Source organism: Mustelus asterias, chromosome 12 (assembly GCF_964213995.1).
Source record: "Mustelus asterias chromosome 12, sMusAst1.hap1.1, whole genome shotgun sequence".
In the NCBI taxonomy this organism is placed as follows: domain Eukaryota; kingdom Metazoa; phylum Chordata; class Chondrichthyes; order Carcharhiniformes; family Triakidae; genus Mustelus; species Mustelus asterias.
In genome coordinates, this window is record NC_135812.1 from 21,243,428 (window position 1) to 21,263,510 (window position 20,083).

A 20,083-nucleotide genomic window follows, 5' to 3' on the forward strand; every position below is an offset into this window, starting at 1 on the left:
CACCCAGCTCCCCAGACAGAGGGAGGCCAGCCAGGCTTACCCTGGAGCCCAGGGGTGAGGGATGCCCTCTTGAGGACAGCCAGCTTCCTGGTCCCTGGAGCTGAGGAGGCTGTTTGTTCACATTCCCCCCCCCCCCCCCCCCCGCTCCCTAGTTACCTACCGAGGGACCCTCTGCTTGGGACACCAGGGTCAATTCGGCCACCGTTGTAGCACTGAAAATGGTTCCCCTTCACCAAGACACGTGGGAGCTGCTATACAGCTAATGGGTGTTGATGGATTCTCAAGGCGTTACCTGTCCCTGGCCCAACACATAGGTGCCAAGCATGATTACAATCAGCCACTGAGGTTGTTGCCATAATTGCTTTCAAATAAGCTGCTTCACCTTTTGCAGGATGTAGACAGGGTGGATTCAGAAAGAATGTTCCTGAGGGTTTTTGTTTGGGGGGGGTCCAGAACTGGGGATCATAGTTGAGGATAAGGGGTAATACTTTTTGGACTGAGAGGCGAGGAGAAATTTCTTCACCAGAGAGTGGTGAAGGTGTGGAATTCACTACCACAGGAAGTAGTGAGGTAGTTGTCTGATTTCAAGAAGCAATTAGATATAATTCTTGGGATAAGGGAGGGATCAGGATATTGAATTCGATGATCATTCATGATCAAAATGAATGGGGAGGCAGGCTCGAAGGGCCAAGTGGCCTACTGCCTACTTCTAGTTTTTGAGATGCTGGATGCGTTTGCTGAGCTGCATTATTTCCAGCAAGACTTGCACCTTATTCCCAGGTGGATCAATATTGTGGGACTGTACCTACAAAGTTTATAATTCCTCCATGGCCGTCAGTAAAGTGAGACTGACCAGATAATGTGCACACAACCTGAGGTCATGAATCGAATGAGTTGTGACCATGTTGAGAGGGCCAGCATTGTTGTGATTATCTCACTACCAGCCATTAAAAATTGTGTTTAATTATACATAATGTGTTTTATAATGTGACCGTGGGAGAACTTTTTGCTGCCTGGGCAGTAAAATTTTCCAACATTGCTACCAGCCAAATGTGTCTCTTTCCTTGGCAGCAGTAACTGATATATAATTGTTTTTCTCATTCTTGATTTTAATCCTTCTATCTCTTGTATAGTACTCCACCTCTTTTCTGAAAGCATCGATTCCCTCACCATGGAATATTACCACAGTAAGCATTTTTAAACCTCATCCATGTGGCCTTTCAGGTAGACTTCCTCTAGGGAGAACAATATAACAATTAGTGGAGTATGTGCTAAAGTAACCCAGAGGAATTGGCTATTTGTGATCTCCCCACTATTGCCTTGTTTGACATCTATCAGACTAAGAACCCCTCATGCCTGTGTGATTCATAGATAGTAAATACACCTTTTTGAAGAATCAAGCTTGGCGCAAACACATTTCCAAATGTCCATCAAACTGACTTTGCAGCAACTAATTGACTTGGCAAGAACAACTTGCACTTGTATGGCATCTTTAAGGCAGTCCCCAGGGTAATTTTGTGTGCAAGAGAAACAGCTGCCGAGCTGCAAAGGGAGAGATCTGATTGAAAGCTTCACTGTCAGTATTCAGTGGCCAGTGAATTTTGGCAAGAGTAACACTTCCAAACAATATGTACCAACTTTTTCTGTGCAAGTATAAGCTGCGAGTTTCAGTAGATTGCTGATGAGGGGAGAGAGCAGTCACACAACATATAAGTTTTAGCAGAGTCACAGGATGTTGGATGGAGTGGAAAAAGATTTTGTATTTGTCCCCTGCCTCTTCCGAGGCAGTAGGTCAATTAGCTATTGTTTTTCTCCCTATCTTAATCGATATTCACCCCACCAATCCAACCCCCAAACTGTTCACTTTCCACTGGCCTTGCTTGCAATGCTCCTCTCTTCATCCCACTATTGTTGAATGTGCCTCCAGCTGACTGCATACTGTACACAAACTTTCCCCCAAGCCCTTTTTCTTCCTTTGTTGAAAACTTGCTTTAGACACGCACCTCTTTCAGAAATCCCTTTATTCACTCCTCCTATTTTCTTTAAATCAGTGTCTGTTTTTGTCCATTTATGCTTTGAGATGCAAGTTTTTTTTCTAGCAGAAGATCCATGGCTGATTAGTGGGAGTTACAGAATTGCACACTCTGTACATTCTTGCAAATCTGAATCGCAGAAGGGCAGAGCAATGGAAAGATAGGACCATGGCCAAAGATTCTTGCTCAAGTCTCATTTGGCAATAAATCGACCGTCAGTCTCTTGGGTTGCCCCAAATTTTATTTCTCTTTTTGATTCAGCTGTGGTTGCTTTCTCTGCAGTGCTGATTGTCTGGAGCAGCGATGTCGAATCAGGATCCAGCAGCCAAGCTTCCTGAGCTGCAGCCAATCGGCCAGCATTCCAAATTCATCATCGGCTCTGTGTCAGAGGACAACTCGGAGGATGAGATAGGAATGAACAGCAGCAAATCAGATATTTTGGAAGACAAGGAGCGATCGCTATCGCCCTCATCTGTAAACTCTGACAGCTTGTCTGACCTGGGTCTGAGCCATGATGGTGTTTCTCTACAGATGAGGTAATTTTAGACTGAGTATTAATCTTGCTGTTTATGTAAGAAGATGTGTCGCTCCATTTTGATCTCAGACATGGTATTGCGTCACCGTGCCTTGTCTATCTTTGCCTATGCTGGCAGTCAGCTACGGTAATCATGGTTTTGGGAGTTAAGAGCTTGTAGTTTTCTTCTTTCTCCATCTCCTTGTGAAAGGCATCGGCTTGGGGGTACAGTGGTTAGCATTGCTGCCTCACAGCGCCAGGGACCCGTGTTCGGTTCCCAGCTTGGGTTACTATCTGTGTGGAGTCTGCATGTTCTCCCCGTATCTGCGTGGGTTTCCTCCCACATTCCGAAAGACGTGCTGGTTTAGGTGCATTGCTAAACACTGCGTCAGTGTGTGGCGACTAGGGATTTTCACAGTAACTTCGTTGTAGTGTTAATGTAAGCCTACTTGGCGACACTAATAAACTTTAAACTTTCCTTGACCTGCTCACCAGCCTATCTTCCAAGCAGAATTTTAGATAAGCTGCTTTGTCTGCTTCCATCTGATTTCAGGACTTTTCCTTGACATTCCAGTTTACCTCACTGGGGTTGCTGGGCTGTTACAGCTGCTGACACTGATCTGTGCTGAGTTAGCTGACCTCGGCGTGAGTGGTGGTGCAAAACCTAATGTTAAGTGTGTGCTTAATTGCATGCACATGTATAAATATGAAGTAAATTTTGGTTGGGCTTAGCTTGAATCCACCGAAATGACTGCTGATGTTCATTTGCCATACTGCATCACCACTTGAATAAAATACCAGAGCTTGTGGCCATCCTTGAACTGGTTTAAGAGTTTCACTGTTCAGAAGGAAGAGAGACGAGTTAGCAAGGCAGTGGGGAGGTGCAATGTTGGGAGTGTGGTCTGTGTAGCAGGAAGCAAAATTACTGGAAACATGAAATAGATAGGAATAAATGATAATGTTCAGTATCTAAACTCTCTGTAATTAAAGTTATACATTGTGACATTTTACTGTGTTTCTTGGGAGTGATCCAGGAAATGTTTGCACGGATCTTTTTATCTTGCATCAATTATGCTGCATTTCTTTACTTAGTTGTTCAGAGCAGAATGGTTAATAGCAGAGCTGCTAATTGCCTACAATAAAGTCTGTGCCAGATCCTAGACAGAGAATGGAAGAAAGCATCATGAAACACGAGAGGAAAGACCAGCATTTATTTCCTGATGTATCATCTCATTATCATAGAATGAAATAACATGGAGGAGGCAGGGGCAGAGGTGAGTGTGGTGTCCATTACTGAGGCGAAGGTGCTAGGGAAGCTGAAAGATTTGAAGGTGGATAAATCACCTGGATCAGATGGACTATCCCAGAGTTCCGAAGGAGATAGCTGAAGAGATTGTGGAGGCATTAGTAGTGATCTTTCAGGAATCACTGGAGTCAGGGAGGGTCCTAGACGACTCGAAAATCGCTAATGTAACACCCTTGTTTAAGAAGGGAGGGAGGCAAAAGACAAGCTGGTTAGCCTGACCTCGGTGGTTGGTAAGATTTTAGAGTCCATTATTAAGGATGAGATTTCGGAGTACTTGAAGTGCATGGTAAAATAGGACAAAGTCAGCATGGTTTCGTCAAGGGGAGGTCATGCCTGACAAATCTGTTAGAATTCTTTGAGGAGGTAATGAGCAGGTTAGACAAAGGAGACCCAGTTGACATTATCTACTTGGATTTCCAGAAAGCCTTTGACAAGGTGCCACGCAGGAGGCTGCTAAATAAGATAAGAGCCCATGTATTAGAGGCCAGGCACGAGCATGGATAGAAGATTAGCTGACTGGCAGAAGGCAGAGAGTGGGGGATAAAGGAGTCCTTTTCAGGATGGCAGCTGGTCACTAGTGGTGTTCGGCAGGGGTCAGTGATGGGACCATAAGTTTTCGCTTTATATATGAATGATCTAGATGAAGGAACTTAAGGCTGTGGTTAATATTGCAGATGATACAAAGATAGATGGAGGAACAGGTAGTATTGAGGAGGCTGCACAAGGACTTGGACATGTTAGGAGAGTGGGCAAAGAAGTAGCAGATGGAATACAATGTGGGAACATGTGAGGTTATGCACTTTAGTAGGAAGAGTAGAGGCGTAGACTATTTTCTAAATGGGGAGAGTTCAGAAATTGGAAGCGCAAAGGGACTTGGGAGTCCAAGTTCAGGATTCTTAAGGTTAACTTGCAGGTTGAGTTGGGAGTTAGGAAGGCAAATGCAATGTTAGCATTCATTTTGAGAGGACAAGAATACAAAAGCAGGGACGTACTGTTGAGGCTTTAAAAGGCTCTGGTCAGACCACATTTGGAATATTGTGAGCAATTATTGGCCCTGTATCTAAGAAAGGACGTACTGGTTTTGGAGAGGGTCCAGAGGAGGTTCATGAGAATGATCCTGGGAATGAAAGGCTTGACGTATGAGCGTTTGAGGACTCTGAGTCTGTACTCGATGGAGTTTAGAAAGATGAGGGGGAGGGGGGGGATCGGGATCTCATTGAAACTTACAGAATACTGAAAGGCCTGGATAGAGTGGAAATGGAGATGTTCCTGTTAGTAGGAGAGACTAGGATCAGAGGGCACAGCCTCAGAGTAAAGGGGTGACCCTTTAGAACTGAGATGAGGAGGAATTTCTTCGGCCAGAGGGTAGTGAATCTGTGGAATTCATTGGCACAAAAGGTTGTGGAGGCCAAGTCATTGAGTGTATTTAAGACATCTTGCCCCATCTTTCCTTAAACACATTGACGGGTGGCACAGTGGTTAGCACTGCTGTCTCGCAACACCAGGGACCTGGGTTCAATTCCGGCCTCGGGTCACTGTCTGGGATAGCAGCGTAAATATGTGGGCTTATGGCAATTGGGCCTGGATGAATTGTTGTCGGTGCAGGCTCGATGGGCCAAATGGTCTCCTTTTGCATAGTAGGGATTCTATGATAAGTTTTTGATTGGTAAGGGGATCAAAGGGTATGGGGCAAAGGGCGGGAGCATGGATTTGTGAAACATATCAAGATGTGATCAAATGGCGGAGCAGACTCGATGGGCCTAATTCTGCTCCTATATCTTATGGTCTTATGGGCTATTGAGAAAATACTGACAGGTGCAACCTCACCCCAACACACACTATCAAAACAGGTAACATGCACTTAGACTTTAAACATCCAAAGATTCACTATCACACGTGCTTCTATTGAGATAAAGCCTTGAAGTGTTGCGGCCTGTGCTTCCTTTTTGGTTCATTGAAAAAATGGTGGATGAAAGGTTATGAAGGCTGATTGAACAGTGACTTATTGCTCACCCGGTGCGGAGAGGGGAGGGTCGGGATGGCGACCTCCTCGTGAAACTGCTCCTGGGCCTGGCAAAACGCGCTATTTACCGGTCCAGGCAGCGGGCAATCGAGGGGGCCGTCCATCCTGACTGTCTTCCCCTCTACCGCGGCTACGTTCGCGGCCGGGTGTCCCTGGAGAGGGAGCATGCAGTGTCCATGGGCGCGGTTGACGCCTTCCGCGCCCGGGGTGCGTTATCGACCCTAACAATCACATTTTAATTTGATGTTTTTAAGTTTCCTTTGTACTTTGATTTCTGTTCGGGCTGTTCCCCCTCCTTTTTGGGGAGCTGCCCCTTTTACTTTGTCCTGACTTAATCTGAGTTTGTTTATTTGGTTTGACCTAAAAAGAGGGCAACAGATTTCTCTGGCTTCACCCCAGTAATGAGGCAGGCAAACGCTGCCGTGTAAACCTGCTTGAGTTCTTCAAATAGGTAGGTAAAAGGCCAGCCTAGATTGTGTGCCTCTGAATCACTTTTAGGCAGGGTCGTGTTTCTTTACTGATCTGTTTCTCCTTCTGCTGCAATTCCCAAAGATGTCTAATGAAATGTCCCTGATCAAAAACCTGATTCTGTCATGTGACTGTAGTATCTGTTTTTACTGTCCTCACAAATAGTCTCTGATAACCTTGCCATTGGTGGTCACGTTTCACCCATATCCTTGTAATAGAATGGGTTTTTCCCATACTCATTGTTTGGAATTCCACTCCGAAGCTGAGAAACCTGCCTTGTGAACTAGTTGTTTCAATTATTTGGATAATGATGTACATTAATGCACAGGACAGATTTATCGTGTTTTAATACCTCATCCACACATGCAGGCTAGCTTTCAGGGCCTTGTGTAGTTTCATGACTGTTGACAAAAGAAGGAGGTCACTTTTTTAGACATGAAGAAGAAGAAGAAAGTCAATTTAAAAAAAATAAAGTGTCTATTCCCTGTGTTTTAAGGTCAAATGTTTAGAGAGTGGTGAATTCACTCCCACAAAGTTGTTGAGGCCAAAGCGTTGTCTGATTTCAAGAAGAAATTAGATAAAGTTCTCGGGATAAGGGATATGGGGGAAGGGTGGATCAGGATATTGAATTTGATGATCAAAATGAATGGGAGAACAGGCTTGAAGGGCCAAATGGCCTACTCCTGCTTCTAGTTTCTGTTTATTTCAGATAACTGACATTAGTCAAACACAGTTTCTCCAAGAAATTGATGCTGATTTTCATTATTAGCCTATACTTTTCTAAATTCATTCATTTTGTCTCCAGAAATACGGTTGCTGGTTTATCTGATTCCTTTTCATTAAATGGAGGTGTAACATTTTCAACCCTGGCACCAATTCCACAATCGAGGTGTTTTGGAAGTGTGTGGCTGGAGCCTCTACAGTTTCCATCTTTACTACCCATAGTTATTGAGGATGCATCCCATTTGGACTGGAGAAGGACTGCCAAGTTTTAAGTCCATTTATTTTTATCCTCTCATATCATTACTGCCTTCTTCCTTCAAGTTACATTGTCAGCATCCTCTTTTCTTGTGAAGACAAATGCAGATTACACATTAGTACTTAAGACATGCCTTCTGCTTCCACAAGATGATATGTTTGGTCTCTTAATTGCCTCATTTTTCCTTAAACACACAATTAATAAAAAGGTAGTTTATAAAACACTTTTGGGTACCCATTTTTAACTTTAGCCCCCAGATCATTCTCAAAGGAGGCACTCTCCTTTGCCCCTTTATTTCCTTATTTTAACCACTTAAGTTTAATATTCAGCAGAGGGCATGACTAAGGTATTAAATGAGTACTTTGCACCTTCTTCCTAAAGGAGGATTCAAGTTCTCTACTGAAATATGGTTGTCCATTTGTCGTAAGCCTCCTTTTACTGTTTCATTTTAATTTCTATATCTTTAGGAACTCTAGCTTCTAATGATGTTCCTTTTCCCCCTTCTGGGAATGTGTCTACTTTGTACTGAATCAGCTCCTTTTTGAAGGTCTCCCATTGGTAATTTACTGTTTTGCATTCCATCTTTTGATTCTAACCCACTTGGGCAGGGTCCCTTTCCTGTGGTTCAAAGTTATTCCTCCTCCAGTTAAATATGTTTGAACTTGATTGCACCATGTGCATTTTCATAACCTATTCCAAATCTGATATTAAGATCGCTGTTTCCCAAATACACTTCCATTCTACTTGTAATTGAGTTTGTGTCCATATATGTCCTGTTTGTGAAACAAATCCTGCATTCACATGATGAAGGAGCAGTGCTACCAATAAACCTGTTGGACTTTAACCTGGTGTTGTGAGACTACTTACTGTGTCCACCCCAGTCCGACGCCGGCAAATCCACATCATGGCTACTCTACTTGCCCCATTTCATTCCCCAGAGGTGGGTCTATCACTGCTTCTTTCCTCTCTGGACTGGGAGCTCAAGAAAGTTCTCTTGTAGGTATTTGTTTGAATTCCTCACTTTCTTTGCCCTCATTATGCTATTTTTCTTGAGTTATTTGCCTGCAGGCAGATCTGAATCACAATGCCGCAGTCTCCACCACAGACAGGTCCTGAGTCCACCCCAGCCAGGACGGAGATCAAACTCTGTACTGTTGGCATCAACCTGGTCCACACCAGCCCTCCAGCCAACCAACTCAACTGCCCACCCCCAAGGAGTTCGAGTTGCTGTGGCAACATATATTTTTGCATGCATGTTGCAGCCTGAAGCTATGGTTAATGATAGTAGAGGCTTCAATGTCTTTCCATTATATGGTTTATGAGGAATCTCTCCCACTCTTACCGCCTGTGTGTGTTGGAAGGATTTACCAGTTCATCATCAAGCTGTTTGACTGCATTATGAGCTTGCCTTGTCCTGGAACAAAGAAAATTACAGCACTGGAACAGGCCCTTTGGCCCTCCAAGCCTGCACTGACCATGCTGCCTGACTGAACTAAAACCCCCTACCCTTCTGGGGACCATATCCCTCTATTCCCATCCTATTCATGCATTTGTCCAGACGCCCCTTAAAACTCACTATCGTATCTGCTTCCACTGCCTCTCCTGGCAGCGAGTTCAGGCACCCACCACCCTCTGTGTAAAAAAAACTTGCCTCGTACATCTCCTTTAAACCTTGCCCCTCGCCACTTAAACCTATGCCCCCTAGTAATTGACTCTTGAGTGGGACTTGAACCTGGAGTTTCTGACCTAGAGGCAGGGATGCTTTCCATTGTGCCACAAGACCTTCTTATGCCAGTCCCCAATAGAATAATGGATGTCTGGCATTTTCACTACTTTGTAGTTTTCAGACCTTCTGTTGCTCAATCTCCTTCCTGCGATTGCATGGCACAATGGAGTAATCAGCGACACTTTTCCTCAGTTGAATCAATAAGTTAGATGTGCTGCAATCATGACCTGTCTCTGGCTAATCAGTTGTGTGACATGCAACTGTAATGTGAGTTTGTATTTAAAAGTAGCCAGCAGAGGTTATTTCAGGCCAAGCCTAATCTTTGCTTCAGACCATCTGTTTGGAAATGGGATGCACTGTCTGATCATCTGATCTGTCTCTGAAAGCTCTGGATGTTTGCTGAACTCTGATGCAACTGAAGACTGTCATGACCTCTGAGCCACTTTATTAGAACAGAGGATATGGTTTAAACCTGTACAAATTTATGAGACATTTTTGCAAGGAACACTGCACCTTATGCAGACTTCAGTTGATTTCAATTTGAAGTCCTGTTTGTTTTTTGCCAAATTATTTTGCTAACGTTCTCCCCACCTTCAGTAAATTCAGTCAGAGGTGCTGGTTCTCTCATCCAGTGCCTTGCTCTGGTTGTCATTATTTTTCTAGGTAAATCTTGATGCGTGTCAACGTGCTGTCTGGGACATTTATAACTGAGCCCAATTACCATATATACTCATGAATTCCTAAGACTTAATTGTTAGCTGAGAAGTAGGCGGTTGACTTTTATCCGAGTAATATTTTTGAGAGGTTGAAACCCCCTTCCCGTATATCGCAGAGTTGTTGGGTCAGAAACTGTTCCTGCCAACCCCCACTGCAAAAAGAGCCAAATGGTATTTTTATTATTGAATTTTTATTAATAAATAATAACCTCCATGGAGATGCGCATTCATTTGTGTACAATAAATTCATTATATTTATCAAATACGCAAGCCAGTTGTACAACTTCATTCAGTTTTTTTCTCAACCAGTTGTCTTCATTAACTCTCTCCAACTTTGTTCCCCATTTTATTGGCTGCCATGTCAAAATGCAGACCAATCTGAATCCAAGTTTTTGTCCATGTTTGATTATAAACCGCTGAAATATGATGACCCTGCCATTAAGTTTTGCCAGGGGGCACTGTGAAATCTTGGTCTTCTGTCGCAGTACAAAACTGTTTCTCTTAAACCTGGCACACCATCCAGAGCTGGCTTTGAGACCTGCAATGCCTAATTTTCATGCTTGTTTCAGTGTGAAGATCTGGCCATGTCCTCGAGAAACAGAGTCCATTCTGGCAGATTTTCATTGACTTATTTTGCTACCTCATTTTTCAACTGCTGCCACACGCTAGGTTTTCCTCTGGTAGCGCATTTATTCTTGGACATTTGCCTAATCTGAGCAGAGAGCTTCCTCCATACTCTAATGTTCCCCTCCAATATCTTGAATTCTGTAACTTAGAACCATAGAAACCCTAAGTGCAGAAAGAGGCCATTTGGCCCATCGAATCTGCACCAACCACAATCCCACCCAGGCCCTACCCCCATGTCCCTTCATATTTACCCACTAATCCCTCTAACCTACACATCTCAGGACACTAAGGGGCAATTTTAGCATGGCCAATCAACCTAACCTGCACATCTTTTGACTGTGGGAGGAAGCCGGAGCACCCGGAGGAAACCCAAGCTTGTGCTCTGCAATAAGTTTGAACTGGATTGTGTATCTGCCGCTCCTCCATGATACCATGCTGCTATATTAGAGGGTGGGATTGGCTGGATTGCAGCAAGTACTAGTGAGGTGGTCATCCTGACAGCATGTGTTTATGTGTGCAAACACGATGAGTTGAACAGCTCTCTTCAATGGTGTACCTTTCCATGAATGGATTTGCATCAGGGTGAGTTTGACTTCAGCAGCAAATGGATAGTTAGTGCAAAGAGTTTGGATTTTAGGCCAAAAGTCAAGGTTGACGTATACATGAGATGTATGAAAAATGAAGGAATCTTTTTGGCCAAGGGTTGAGATTTGTATGAGCTACTCCATTATTTACATATATACAGCGTGTTAATAGTTCCAGCAGAAGTTTCTGCATTATGAGTGAAACCTTTTAGGACATTATCCTTTGTCTCCAGCCTAATTCGGGAAACTAGTTCCTAGCTGCTGACACAGTACCAAAATTGTTCTTATCAAAGTCACAAATGACATTCTATGTGACTATGACAAATGTAAACATTCCCTCCTTGTCCTTCGATTTGTGCTGTGGTAAGAGATGCAGCAATAGGTAGCTACAAGTGTGTTGCACAATAAAGGTTGTCTGTTCAGTATAACCTTTAAAGAGCCTTGAACCTACTTGTTGCCTTTGGCGCTGGGTAATCTCTGTCCTGGTGAAATAGTGTCTGTTTCTGGAGAGCTATTGCTTTCTGTCACCTGAGCAGATTATCCTCCAATAAAACACAGTTCCTATCTTATCGTACGAGAAGTGGGCACATGGCTGTAGACCGGCAGCGGGTTGCAACATTTGAGGGAGGTACAAAAATGGGTGTTTTAAAAAAAGTATATATCATAAAGATTTTAAAAGCTGTTAGGAATAGAACTGTGTATTAGGAGGTGGTCATTTGTTTAATTGGGCCTTCTCTGCTAGGACAAATCTATCTGTTTAAATCCAATTCTCCAGATCTCTTTTAATATGTATTTTCCAAGTAAGTATCCGTTTCCCTTTATGAATGCTCATTTATGTTGGTATCTGTGACAGGGGTATGTGCATTCCATATGCTTATAATCTTCCACATGAAATATTTTATCCAGATCAGATTTTTACTGAATAAAATCATTAAGATTCTGGATTCCCCAAAGCGACAAACCATTTCAAATTCACCCCAGCATACATGTGTTACTCCCTTTCTAAGCTGTCTCAGCATTATTTTGAATGCCAAATTCACTTTCTCTACAAGGTGCAAGCATACCCAATTTCCCGCCATGGCAAAATCCTGTTTTCCCTATTTTCATTCTGTAGTGGGATGCTGTACATACTTTCATATTTGATATCTCTTGTGTAAACCCACAGGCCCATTCTTCGCCTTTTACACCTTCAACCAAGCTTTCAATTAGTATTGCCACATTTTCTGTGGCATTTCTTGTGGGTAGTGAGCTGTATTTTATAATGACAGGAGCATTACGTCATGTCACGCACAATGCATTATTCTGCTGCTAAAATGGAACCATGTTTAAGCTGGTCGTAGCAGCCATTATTAATCTTCAAATAGCCATCTGATCTCACCCTGTTGGGAGTTTATACGTGTGTGTATATGTGCTTTCAGGAGAATTTGCTGCTCAATGATTTGCAGCCGGCGTCCTGTCCATTTCTTACGGAGGCCGAGGCTGGTTATTACTGGCAATCCAGTCTGGATTTGTTTTCAGTTTTGTTGAGCCACTGACTGGTAACTGCCATTGGTTAATTTTACATACACCCAGAAATGACCTATCCTGCCAGGGATGGTGCTGTATTTGTGATATTGCCTGACCATTAGATTCAGGGATGTTCAACATCCCAGGCTCCAATTAAAAAGTTTTTTTTTTAAACCTGTGAATTGTTTTCGATTTTCCTATGGATGTGGAAGCACTGGTTTCATTGGTGTGTTTATTTGAAAAAAAACCCAGCAGGATGTCAATAGACCCAATTGAACAAAAGGATCTTTCCTTTCAGCCAGGATAGCCCGTCAGTGAGAACAACCGGAGTATGTTGATAAGATTCTTAACTATCAGAGGGAAACAGATGACTTCAAAGCATTTTTCTTCCGTAATATTTTATGGATAAGCTCTTCTTGACAGTTTTACTGAAATAGTGAATATAAAGGGATAAAACTATTGACATTCTCTTTAGAGCCCCATTTTAGCATAAATGAACTCCAGGGTCCAAATCAAATTGGAAACCTCTCTGGCATGAATGAGCTGCAGTCTAGCTCAGCACACCGCGATGTCTGCCCAACAGTAAAGCGAGGTGAATCAACTGCTGTACTACAACTTAATTGACTTGAGGCAGAGATTATATTTTGAGAAACTGTTGATTTGGTAGACAATCAATTAAGAATCTTGATTCCTGTTTGGAATTCTTTTTGATACATTGCAGTTATATATTTTTTTGAAGGATTCGGCTGGGTGGGGGAAGATGTATTTCAGTTTCCAGCTTCAGGTTCTACAGTGAATTTGTGCCTGTAGAATTGACAGTTCCGTCTTAAAATGAACTGGTAACTGCCATTGGTTACCAATTTAAATGAAGCAGCGCAGTAGAAGTTTTCAAAAAGTGAACAATTCAAATTGAATGACAAGTATGTTGTAATTGACGCTAACTTTTTAATTACGCAGATATAATTTCACCCCTGTAAATGCATTTAGAGTTCATATTCGCAGAAATAGTTTGTTGCCTCATTTACCACTTCTCGTACCATTTTCAACATTGACTGCTCTGTTCAGAGTAAACACATTGTTAGCCAGTGCATGATCCAGTTTACCTAGACAACTGGGCAGTTATTTAAATATTAGATAGCCATTGCAGGGGAATTTTTCCATCCAGCCCTTCTAGTTTGCAGAAAATGCTTGGTGTTACAAATGCATTTTGTAGACAATACTCTTGTTGCAAGGTGTTGTGCTTGGTATTGGCAGTCATGTGCAATTGTAGGTTTGTAATCGATGGATCTTTTTGAAAATTACTGTCATTTACACATAAAGTGGTTCCTTCTGTTACCACCAGTTTGTGGTGGTACCCCCATGTGGTGATAGAGATGGTTGCTATGGCAAGTGAGATTTCTATTCCCTTTGTAAGTGCTTATTGTATAATATTTACTGCTAAAAATGCTTTGCTGCAAACTATGAAACATCTGGGATTGTGCTGTGCAGTGTTAATAACAAAGGTTTAAGTTTATTTATTAGTGTCACAAGTAGGCTTACATTAACTCTGCAATGGAGTTACTGTGAAAATCCCCTAGTCGCCACACTTCGGCACCTGTTCAGATACACTGAGGAAGAATTTAGTATGGCCAGTGCACCTAACCAGCATGTTTTTCGGACTGTGGGAGGAAACCCATGCAGACACAAGGAGAACGTGCAGACTCCGCACAGACAGTGACCCAAGCCGGGAATTGAACCCGGGTCCTTGGCGCTGTGAGGCAGCAGTGCTAACCACCGTGCCACCCATGTGTTAAATAGGCTCCAGTGCCATCTGCTGAAAATAGATGTAGTAATGTCAGTAGGGTCTGGATTTTGCTTATGGCTATACATTACCTGTTGATATGTGCTGTCAAGACTCTCGCTAGAATAATGTCCCCTTGGTTTATGAATAATACGCCACCTTGTTAATGCTGCTGTGAAAATATCAGACAGGATTTTCATATCGATGTTGCACAGCAGAATTCAACGCAGACGTTTAAAACTTTGAAAACACTTGCAGTCATTTATTTTCCTCTGATTTATGCATACTTTTCTCTGGCATATTGCTATTGCTACAAAGAGAAGCAGACCATCTCGCAGAACATTGTTATGGCCTCTGAATTATAAGACCAGCTGTGTTTTGTTAATTAAAAATAAATGACTTGCACCAATTCTAGAGTGGTGCTATTTTAGATGCTTTATTAACTTGCACAAAGGGGACATTGGGAATAACATAACATACTGAGTATGCTGGTTATATAATCTGTACTTTTGCCCCATTAGTGTGTGCATGTCAATTAAAATTGGGAAATTGATAGGCTGTTGTCCTGAGTGGTTTGCACCTGTCAATTGTATTTCCACTGGTTGTATTGCTTTTACTTTTTAATATATTTTTCTTGATTTTTGGTGGCACAATGGTTAGCACTCTCAGCAGTCCTGTTGGACTTTAACCTGGTGTTGTGAAACTTTTTACTGTGCCTCACAGCGCCAGGGACCTGGGTTCAAATCCGGCCTTAGGTGACTGTCTGTATGGAGTTTGCATGTTCTCCCCATGTCTCTGCGTGCTCCGGTTTAGCATCTGAAGATGTGTGGGTTAAGTTGATTGGCCATGCTAAATTGCCCCTTAGGGGGATTAGCAGAGTTAATATGTGGGGTTACGGGAATAGGGCCTGAGTGCACAGTGCCCTCTTGCATCTTGTAAACTTTCTCTGGCAATTAAAACATTCTTGTGCATCGTTGGATATATTGCAGCGATTAATGCAAGTGTTAACTGCCATCATATGACACCTGCTGTACCCAAGATGAACCAATGACTTGCTGTAAGGATGGGTGTGTGCTTTTATATAAGTTTTCAACATGTACCCAACTGCTCTCTCCATTCGTGTGTGTGTGTGTGTATTCACTTTTTATAGAATTCCTACACTGCAGAAGGAGGCCATTCGGCCCATTGAGTCTGCACCGACTCTCCAATAAATCATTTTACCCAGGCTCTAACCCTGTAATTACCCCACTAATCCCCCTAACACGCACATTCAGGGACACTAAGGGGCAGTTTAGTATGACCAATCCACCTAACCTACACATTTTTGGACAGTGGGAGGAAACTGGAGTGCCTAGAGGACACCCACATGGATATGGGGAGAATATGCAAACTGCACACACAGTCACCCAAGGCTGAAATTGAACTTGGGTCTCGGTCACTGTGAGGCAGCAGTGCTAACCACTGCGCCATTGTACTACCCTTCTTGTCTCCATCTCTTGTGATTTTGTGTGCGTGGGTAGGGTATGTTTTTTGCGCTGTCGCCTTGTGAATGATCGTTGTTTGTGCTGGTCCTCCAGCTCCTACTGGGACTGTGCAGATTAACACAAAACAGCATGTGTACACTGTGAGTCTCAGTGGACTTAGCTGAAAATAGATGCCAGTGGAATTAAGGCTGTGCACCTGCAATGCAGAGTGAATACCAGTTTCTGGGCTCGCTGCCCACATCTTGTCCTTTGCTAAGTCCTAAGATAAATCCTGCTCACCTTTTTGGATCTTTCCCTCTTGATGTCCACTAGCTTCCAATTAGATCACAGAATCCCTACAGTGCAGAAGAAGGCCATTCAGCCCATCAAGTCTGCACCGACCACAATCCCACCACGGCCCTATTCCCGTAACCCCACATATTTACCCTGCTAATCCCCCCCCCAATACTAGAGTCAACTTAGCATGGCCAATCAACCTAACCCACACATCTTTGGACCATCTTTGGAGCCCCTGGAGAAAACCCACGCAGACGATGTGCAAACTCCACACTCCTCTACATAGCCTGCAACAACCTTACCCGAGGTTAATACTGCAACCTTCTCTAGATTCTTGTCCTGTGACTTGGAACTGCCGTACAATCTTGCTCTTCATCTTTGGTGGACAGTCTTCAGCCAGGACAGCCCAATTCTTGAGACTCTCACTTGAGCCCCACAGCTTCCTTCTCGCCTCCAAAAGTCTTCTCAAATTCCATTAAGCTGTTGGTCATTCTCTTAACTCCCCCACAAATGTTCAGCATCCATTGCATATCTGAAGCGTTTTGAATATTTTCTGACATTACAAAGAAAAAGTAGAAAGACATGTTCAAGTTGAAGCTGTTGTACCATAAGCATGGACTACAATGCCTTCCTCCTCCACTATTCCTGCCATGGAATGCTTTATTTCCCTAACTACTCCATCCAGAGAAATTATTAGTCTGACCCACTTGCTGGTTTGTACTGCAGTTGCATTAGTTTTAAACTGGGACAAATCCAGGAACCTGGCTGAGGGTGGGGAATTTGTCACAGCGGAAAGTCTCCAGTATAGCTTGATATTTTAATATGTGCATTGTTTAATTTCTGGTCGGGGAGGGGTTGGCTGAAGGAGGGGGACTGTTAAACGTGAGCACCCTGACATTTCTTGTCAGTGCTATATAATTCATTCCAGCGTCAGCAGCCTCACTCAGCTCTGATAAGACTGCAATAGACAGACTGCGTCATCATGCTCAGTGGTAGCTAATTCCTGTGTGAGTGAGTATGAATGAGAGCCAGAGGATATGCATTTCCTTATTGAGGTAGGACTGCCTGTCCAGGCATACAGGAATACGTTCAGAGCAAGTGAACTCTCTCGTCAAGGAGGTATTCCCTTCAGAATATCTAACTGCAGCCAGTGAAACCTGCACAATTTTCTGCCGACTGGTAGCCTCACTAATCATGGAGGATTCTGGAGATGAGAGCCAGAGAATGATATACTACTTGCTGCGGAGGTTAGTAGAGTAATATTGTAAACAAAAAATGTGAAGTGCAAGTCTGCCTGTTGCCTAATGAATGAAGTTCTAATCTTTACACGAGATTTGAGTGGCTATTGCTGTTAGATTTAAGTTTACAAGGGAGCGGGGCTGCGTCCTCAGTATGCTTGATCTCTGCAGCTCTCAGTCTACAGTTGACAAAGTACCAAGGGTGCGGTGCCTCTCGATCAATCACTTGTTTCTCAATTAATCAGTAACGTTTTTTAAAAAAAATGCATCCTTCTCTGCTCCTCTCCACGCCGGATAACACTGATCTCCTGTTTGGGGACAGTCCAGGAGATCTTTCTCAAATGGCTGTACTTCATGTAAGGACCCAGGTCGGAAATGTCAGCAATAGTCAACAGGCAATTTGACTGCGGAAGGCATCCCAGTTGAGACTAACATTGCTGTCAATTTGTGCCAAACAGGCATTTTCCAGTCGAGATCACTGCATAGCAATTAGGAATGGCAATCTTCACTGATTTATATGTCCTCTTCCGAGCTTATGGCTATTTAAATTAATTGTGGCGCCCTTGCTGCAACACTGATTTAAGATCAGCTCACTTAACACAGAGCAGTGATTTTATTTGGCTCTTTTCTGTTTCGCAGTGCCATACTAGGTGATTAATTTAGCCACATTGCCAAGAAGGAGTGAGTCAGTGTCTTATTTCCAAGGCTTTTTTTCCACTTGATCCCCTAGTCTTGTCTCTCCAAGGAGTACAGTCACCTATCAGCAAAGACACTGTTCGGTTTAACGCACACTGACCTGGAAAACGCGCATGTGTGGAACTCACAATTGGGCTCCGTCGTGATGCATTCTCAGTTGAACATGTGTCGAGTCATTAATAAAATAAACGCAAAATTCTGTGGATGCTGGAAATCTGAAATAAAATCGCAAAATACGTTTTCAGGGGAAAAGTCATATAGACTTGAAACCGTAATCCAATTTCTCTCTCCACAGATGCTGTCCGACCTCCTGAGTTTTCCAGCATTTTATTTGTGTCTTTTGTCCAGGCTATTGTATCAAGAGTGATAACCTATTTGAAGCCCTGGTGGGTGACACACTAACATGAACTTCAGGCGGGGAAATCTTCAGGGAAGGAAATATTCACTACAATTTTAATATTTGCAAAAGTACAGTAAACATTACAAGAAAAATCCTGTTTGAAACAATATTTTCCTTTGTACTTTTCAAATTGCTTTCTGTTGAAATACAAACTTGTTTTTTGTTGCAGTTTGTGTAAAAGTTTTGCAGAGCAACTATTTGCAGAGTGAGCAAAGGAAAGGCTCAAAGTCAGGCCATGATACTGGGGAATCCAGTCAGTCTGATTGTATACAAATGCAGCAAGATATGATTGAATTTCACTGTCATTTATTTAAGAAATATCTTCAGAACACTTTTTTTGTGCATCACCGTATTGCTGACATGTTGCTATCTGGGCGCAAAGCCATGGATCCAGTAATTTTTCCTTATCCTCCGGACTGCTGTAGTTGCTGGCACAGAAGCACCCTCCATTACCTGCTGACTTGAGAGACTTGACGGTGAGTGATAACAGGCTGCGTCACCTTACAGCTCAGGTGTCCACTCATGTACTTGCTCACACTTGCTGCAAACCACCCCCCCCATCCCAAATCTATAAGGCTTTTAGAAACACATCACATCCATTCTGCTTATTGTGCCCGTGCCACCCTCTCAACTGGAGCTTTCGCTTCCAGCCCCTGCTTTTTGACCCCTCGTTGACACTCGACTGAATTTTTTTTTCAAATACTTACCAGCTCCTTTCACGTTAAGTTATAGTCTCATCCGCAATAGCTGAACAGTACCAACCTGTCAGCTGAAAATTACTCCTTGTACCCACAGGCCAAGCATGTCAGGACTGCACTTAATGAGGCAAGGAAAGGACCGGAAGAAGTTTGAGCTGCAGAGGGATTTCACTGTTGCCTCACCAGCAGAGTTTGTAACTCGATTTGGGGGCAATAAAGTTATTGAAAAGGTAAGCAAATATCTTTCACTTCAGCTGGAAGAGGCCGGCTTGGCTTTTTTTTTCCTTTGGCCAAGCATTACACTCTTGTCCAATCGGAGAAACAGCTCCAAGAAGCTCTCTTGCTATTTGAAGTTGGCTGAATGATAGAAAACAGACAGTAGTTGTGAATGGTTTTTCAGGCTGGAGGGAGGTAAACAGTGATTGGTAGTTGGGCCACTGCTTTTCTTAATCTATATTAATGATCTAGACTTTGGTGTACAGGATACAATTCCAATAGTTGCAGACAATGCAAAACCTGGAGGCATTGCAAACTGTGAGGAAGATGGACTTCAAGAGAACATGGAGAGACTGGTGTAATGAACGGACATGTGGCAGATGAGATTTAATACTGTGAAGTGATCCATTTTGATAGGAAGACTGAGGAGAGTTAATAGAAAATAAACACAACAGTTCTAAAGGGGGAAGTTCAGAAACAGAGCGACCTGGGGGTATGTGTGCAAAATTTATTGAAGGTAGCAGGATAAGTTGAGAGTGGTTAAAATGACATGTGGAATCCTCATCTTTTATAAATAGATGCATAGAATGCAAAAACAAGAAAATTATAGTGAACCTTAATGAAACACTGGTCAGGCATCACCTGGAGTATTGGACCCAATTCTGGGTCCTGTATTCTTGAGAAGATGCAAAGGATTTAAGGAGGGTGCAAAAAATATGAAAGAGAATGATTTCAGGAATGAGAGACCTCCATTCCCTGGATAATCTGGAGAATGGGAGGCTGAGGAGATTTTGATAGAGGTGTTCAAAATCA

At 43.0% G+C, this 20,083-nt stretch overlaps 1 protein-coding gene across 1 annotated transcript in view; it reads left to right on the forward strand.

Moving 5' to 3' along the window:
* Nucleotides 1–1,132: 1,132 nt before the first annotated feature.
* The window catches only part of acaca (acetyl-CoA carboxylase alpha), a 267,266-nt gene continuing 248,315 nt past the window's right edge, over nucleotides 1,133–20,083 (forward strand). Inside the window, exons 1-3 of the mRNA XM_078224912.1 lie at nucleotides 1,133–1,187; nucleotides 2,316–2,569; nucleotides 19,152–19,284. Of these exons, the coding sequence (XP_078081038.1) occupies nucleotides 2,337–2,569; nucleotides 19,152–19,284 (366 nt within the window). The 5' untranslated portion in view covers nucleotides 1,133–1,187; nucleotides 2,316–2,336. The remainder of the gene's footprint in view (nucleotides 1,188–2,315; nucleotides 2,570–19,151; nucleotides 19,285–20,083) is intronic.